This window comes from Cannabis sativa, chromosome 3 (genome assembly GCF_029168945.1).
Source record: "Cannabis sativa cultivar Pink pepper isolate KNU-18-1 chromosome 3, ASM2916894v1, whole genome shotgun sequence".
NCBI lineage: Eukaryota > Viridiplantae > Streptophyta > Magnoliopsida > Rosales > Cannabaceae > Cannabis > Cannabis sativa.
Window position 1 is genome coordinate 42,453,358 of NC_083603.1, and position 6,546 is coordinate 42,459,903.

General features: G+C 31.9%; 1 protein-coding gene across 1 annotated transcript; it reads left to right on the forward strand.

The window, feature by feature from the left end:
- Nucleotides 1–2,131: 2,131 nt before the first annotated feature.
- On the forward strand, nt 2,132–6,124 carry LOC115708814 (probable serine/threonine-protein kinase At1g54610). Its single transcript, XM_061111174.1, has 8 exons — nt 2,132–2,208; nt 2,333–2,759; nt 2,848–3,132; nt 3,698–4,015; nt 4,511–4,738; nt 4,855–4,955; nt 5,042–5,165; nt 5,525–6,124. The coding sequence occupies exons 2-8, from the start codon at nt 2,436–2,438 to the stop codon at nt 5,849–5,851; spliced, it is 1,707 nt and encodes a 568-aa protein (XP_060967157.1). The 5' UTR covers nt 2,132–2,208; nt 2,333–2,435; the 3' UTR covers nt 5,852–6,124.
- The last annotated feature ends 422 nt before the right edge of the window (nt 6,125–6,546 follow it).

Below are 6,546 nucleotides of genomic sequence, written 5' to 3' on the forward strand. Positions count from 1 at the left end.
TTCTTAAAAACATATATATATAAAATAAAAATAAAAAATATATATTTTAAATATTAAAACAAAAATATAAAATATAAAATTTTATTAAAAAATATACATAATTTTATAAAAACAAATATGAAAATAAAATTAAATAACTATTAAATTTAATACAAAATAATGTGAAAAAATAAAATTTTTAAAAAATATTAAGAGTAATTTTTTAAAAGTTAATTTTAATTTATTTTTTAAAAAATTATTACAGTGTAACAAAAAAAATCCTAGAAAAGAAGAAGAAGATGATGAAATTCATTTATAAACCAAATCTACCATTTTATTCTAAAATATATAACATCACACATATTTTTCATTATATATTATATACAAAAATAAAAAATCTCTTCCTCTCCAAATCTGATCTAAATTGTTGGCTTGCTTTGGCACTTAGCAATTAATACTAAGAGGAATCTAGAATGCCACTTGCAGACCTGAAAAAATTAAAATAAAATAAAATAGGTGTACTCAATCTGGGTGAGAATTAATAAATTTTAGTGACATTGTCTGTAAAATTTTATTATAGAAATATTATTATGGTTTTTATTTTTGGTGATGGTAAAGGACAAATGTGTGGATAGTATGGTAGTAGTAGTACTAGAGGAGAGGTTGGTGAGAGTAATTAAAGTATTAACTATTAAGAATAGAAGAAAGGAAGAAGGAAAGAGTTATAGAGAATTTCTTCTTTGATTCAACAAAAGAACAATTTGGTTCCCATTTGGAGTTTGACTATATGTCCTCTTCTCTTTCTCTCTTATATTTATTTATAAGAGTAATAAATGCAAACCATCATAATGTTCATCTTTATTCAATTTTTCAATTTGTGTTATTTGGGTGGTAGTTATTACAAGAGCATTACTCATTCTTCAATATTATTATTATTATGTGGTAATAATTTTTTTTTTTTTTGGAGTAAATACTATTTTAAATTTTGTATTTTGTAAAGTTTATTAGATTTTTTTTTTATTTTGAATTGATATTTTTATTAAAATAAAATTTAGTTATAATTCGATTTAGAGATACTATGATAAAACTGATTATATTTTCAATATCCGTTTGTGTTAAAAATTATCTTTAAGTTGGTTATATTTAAAAAAATTATCGAAATTTGAGTTAGCTATCCTATTTTTACAATTTTAAAGAATATAGGGTCTATTTGATCATTTAATAAAACAAATAATTCAATAAATAATTTTTACAAAACATAAAATTTAAAATAGTATTTTTTTTTATAATAATTATTAAATTAAAATATTAGATAATTTTTTTAATAAAAAGATTACAAATTCATATTTTATATTTGTATTCATGTTTTTTTTTAGCGAAAGATCATTTTTATTTTTTTAGGAGACATTTTTGTCTCTATTTTATTAGAATTAATATTTTTGTTTTACTTCTCACAACTAATCATAAAAATTCACATATGATATTTTACATTTTTTTTTTTTAATTTTTTAAAAAAGTCTTATTAAGAAAAAAAAAATTAAAAACTTTGTAAGTAGAATTTTTTGTTGTTGTTTCACAAAGAATTTCAACTTAAAAACTAGCAAATTAAAATTGGAACAAGTCAAACAATTAATAGATCTACATTTAGATTAGGGAGATAATCATTATAAGTGTACCATAAAAAAATAAATGCAATTTCACCTAATTTATTACGGATATATAAAGATACTAGTACATACAAGAGTTAATCAATTACAATAAAGAAAATAATTACTTATAGTTAGTTAAATTTATTTATTTTCTATTTATGGAAGAGATTCTACATAAATAAATAATTAAATAAATAAATAAATAAAAATCCACTAATTTAAACTTTGGACTTCAAACCGTTTACGTCAAAAAGTAGCTCTCATTGGTTTGACATTTTTCCAAAACACCTTTCTTTTTTTCAATTACGTCACAATCTTTTCTCCAATTTTTATTTAATTTTTCTATCTACCGTAATCTTCTGTATTTTCCCATTTTTACCCTTATGCTCCTCGCCACATAATCAGTAATATTCTATTATATTCTTAGTGGTATTTTCGTAAATATGTCATAATCTCATGACTTAATATTTTTAACTAAAGACAACTATATAAATATGTGTAAAAAAAGAAGAAAAAAAAAGAGTCAATAAATAAAAGCTTTTCTCTTCTTCTCTAGTTGAGTTGTTCCGTACACTCGCCGGTATTATATATCGCCACCTATATATATATATTCACCGCAGTTTAGTTCATAATACGGCGTCGTTTTATGCTTTTATTTAGTTTTAATTATTATTATTATTATTTATTTTAGTTTTTTTTTGAAGATAAGCTTAGCGAGCTTAAGTGGCGGGTTTTTTTTTTCCGATGCCGGAGCTCGGGTGGTAATATCAGTTCCGATGTTGAAACGGAGGTCGGAGAGTTGACCCCATGGGTTGTGTACTCGGTACAGAAGCTGCCGGGGATCGTAGGAGATCTACCGGGGCTCAACGCAGTCGCCGGAAAGTTGAGCAAAGTCGCTCTGCTAACACCGTCGATGTTACTGCTAGAAATAAGAAGAAAGAAACTGAGAGGCAGAGGACGAGGACGAGTAAACGGAACGGTGATTTACCGGTTGTTGAGCAACGGAAACCTAGGCCAGAACCCTTTCTTACTAACCAGCAAGGTTGGCCTTCTTGGCTATTAGCCGCTGCCGGAGATGCGATCCAGGGTTGGACCCCTCGTCGGGCCAATAGCTTTGAGAGACTGGCTAAGGTTATTTATTTATTTATTTATTATTATTTATTTATCAAAATCTTAAAATCAAACATCTTCATTATCGTTTATTTTTTTTTTTGTTCAGATTGGGCAAGGGACTTATAGCAATGTGTATAAAGCTAGAGATCTTCTTAGTGGGAAAATAGTAGCGTTAAAGAAGGTGAGGTTTGATAATTTGGAGCCAGAGAGTGTTAAATTCATGGCCAGAGAGATTCTGGTTCTGAGAAAGCTTGATCATCCCAATGTGCTTAAGCTTGAAGGATTAGCTACATCAAGAATGTCTTGTAGTCTTTACTTGGTATTTGAGTACATGGAGCATGATCTCGCCGGCCTTGCCGCCCGGTCAGGGGTCAAGTTTACTGAGCCTCAGGTAAAAATTTGAGCTTGATAACTGGGCACTTGAAGTTTAACTACAATGTAGATCTTATTCAATACATAGACAAATTTTGGTATATGAGTTGGATTTATATGTTATGTTTCTAAGTTGATTTGGATGACTTTGATTGTGTTTTTTCCTACCCACTTTTGTTTTCCCTGTTAGGTACTTAAACTCATGTAGGCTGTTTGTTTGTCCTTTTGTTTTTTGTTAGCTTTGATGTTACTAAAAGAGCTTCCTAGACTATATTATTGGGTCCCATTTTCCTAATAGCTTCGAGATACTCAAATCTTTGATTTATGTGCTTTTTAATGATGGATTTAGCTTACATGTGTGGTTTTGATTTTACCTTTTTTGGCTTGCTAATTCATAGAAACTTCGTATGGCTTGATAATTATGGGAAGGAGAGTGGCCAATTAAGATGTTGTGTTTTATTATATTGTTATGGATTTGCCAAAGCCATAAAGATTAGCATTTAATGTTTGATTATGAAAGGGACGTGATTGTGTGTGGCTTTCTGCTTATATTTTGATATGGTTTAGACCTTTACATATTTCAGATTAAGTGCTATATGAAGCAGTTGCTTTCTGGACTCGAGCATTGCCACAACAATGGTGTTTTACACCGTGATATCAAGGGTTCCAATTTGCTTCTTAACAATGAAGGGATTTTGAAAATTGCTGATTTTGGGCTGGCTACTTTCTATGATCCTAACCACAGGCAACCGATGACTAGCCGAGTAGTCACCCTTTGGTATCGACCCCCAGAACTTCTTCTCGGGGCCACAATGTATGGAGTTGGTATTGACCTTTGGAGTGCTGGCTGCATCTTGGCTGAGCTACTTGCTGGGAAGCCAATTATGCCAGGACGGACAGAGGTATCACTTTTTTTTTTTATCTTGTTTTGAACATTTCTCTATATTTTTGCTTACTCATTTCCTAGAGTGAATTATTATCAGTAAATTATTTGTAATTTCTGTATAATTGAGTAGCCTTTAAAGACTTTAATTTATGCACTTCCTTTTAGTTTGAAGTAAAGCATCTGGTCTGATTCATCTTTTCTTTGTGGAAGGGTGGGATAGAAGATTTTCCTTTTCTTCTTTTGTAATAGCTAGGGATACTTCTTTATGGGATAAACAGAAACTCTCAAGTACATGCTTTAGGAAATTTATTTCTTCTTGTTGAAAGTCTAAGCAATTCTACTCAGCCTTGTAATTTTATTTTGTGGTTTACTCATTTGGAGTTTGGTCTTATCTACTTTACACATTTTTCTACATCCAATTTCGGTTACTTGCATAACTGTATTTTGCTGTTGAAAAGTATACTTCTCAGCTTGACTAACCAAACCCTTTGAAATTTGTTTCCATGATAAGGTTGAACAACTTCACAAGATATTTAAATTATGTGGCTCTCCATCTGAGGAATACTGGAAGAAATATAGGTTGCCAAATGCAACACTTTTTAAGCCACAACAACCATACAAGCGCTGTATAGCAGAAACGTTCAAGGATTTTCCTCCTTCTTCGCTACCTCTAATAGAATCTCTTCTTTCAATAGACCCTAATGGACGAGGTGACGCTACTACAGCTCTACAAAGCGAAGTGAGTATCTTTTCTTCAAGTTTATTTACTTTGCACAAATGGAACAACTATTTTGTTCTGAACATTGACTCATAATTTGAAAGCGGATACATAACCATTATTATGTGTGGTTGCAGTTCTTTAGCACTGAACCTCATGCTTGTGAGCCATCAAGTTTACCTAAGTATCCTCCCAGCAAGGAATTAGATGTAAAATTACGAGAAGAAGAAGCTAGAAGGTTCTTGTGCTACTGAAAGATTACTCTATATGCTTTGAATTCATCTTGGTTAGGTGTTGACGGTTGATATTTATTTTTAATGTCAGGCAAAGAGGTCTTAATGGGAAATCTAATGTTGTTGATGGTGCCAGAAAAGTTAAGGTTCGCGATCGTGCTGGTCGAGCAGTTCCAGCTCCAGAAGCCAATGCAGAGGTTCAAGCAAACTTAGATGTATGTATTTTCTGTCTCCAATCTCACATTATCTCTTTTTTCATCTCTGTTTCTTTTCTTACATTATCTGGTTTTTCTGGTTTCTGCAAAGTCAAACTATTTAAAATCAACCATATCTATTTTCATTCTCAGCTGCCTCTTTATTTATGCATTTGTAAGTAAAGTTTAGAATTTTATCCCCCCCTATATGCAAAAACCAGCAATTTAGTTTTGAGCTAATCCTCTGCTCTTGAATATCCTATGCATTTGTTCATATCAATATTTTGATCAAAATGAGCGAACCTTGCATAACACTGCTCTGTTTAACATAAAAAGAAACATAGAAATACTCATCGCTTCCTATACTTGATGATTTTCAGAGGTGGAGAGTTGCCACACAAACTAATACCAAGAGCAAAAGCGAGAAATTTCCACCTCCCCATCAAGATGGAGCAGTCGGATACCCACAACAAACATCACACAAAGGCCCGTCATCTTTTGGTGCATCTGATTCTTCTTTCGGCTCAGCTGTGTTCAATTCAAGATCATCAGACTCTATCAAAAGCACGGGAGCTGTTTCTGGGGGGCCTTCAAGGCGGAAAACTAACAGAGAAGACCCTCGGGTGGCTCCATCGCGCAATTTCATCCGTGGATTCAAGCCATCTTCAGTAGGGATATCGACAAATCTACTTTTCAGGAGTAAATAACAACCTTCAGAGTTTCTTTTTTTGCCGATCGAATAATGAAGAAAGAAAAAAAAAGGGTATTATTTGTCAGAGTTTTCCTTCTTCCTTTTAGGCTTAGCCCTTTTTCGGTTTTTTGGAATGCTGTGTTTTTCTTTTTTGGCTCATCATTGTTCTCATTATTTGTTCTTTTATGCTTATGATTGTTTTGTTGTTGTATAATCCAAGTGACGAGATCCCACAAGGACCCAGGTGTATATTTCAGTATAATGGAGTCCCTCTTCTCTTATGTGGTAACATTTTTCTTGGGGTGCAAGTAACCCTATCTATCTAGGTAGAGAATCTCAGCAATATATTTGATTCTGTTTCTTATTGCTAAATAGTAATTTAGATATTTATATATTTTGGAATGAAACAATTTGATTAAACAAAAACCACAAGTTTTAGTACACAGTACAAACAACAGACAAAACCACTAGGAAATACAAGGAAACATGTTGTTTGATAAGGGTACATAAAATATTTTTATTGATTTAGCTAAGGAACAGTGAAGTTAGGACCAATTTCTTCAGCTAGAATCAATTTTCTTTGACAGCAAAATCTTCAGTGTTTCAAATGGTTCCAAGCTGCGGTACCAAGGCGGTGCGTGCGGCCACAGTGACCCTTGTTGCTCTTTGAACCAATGTCCACATTCGACCACCGCGAGCGATCCACCAAAG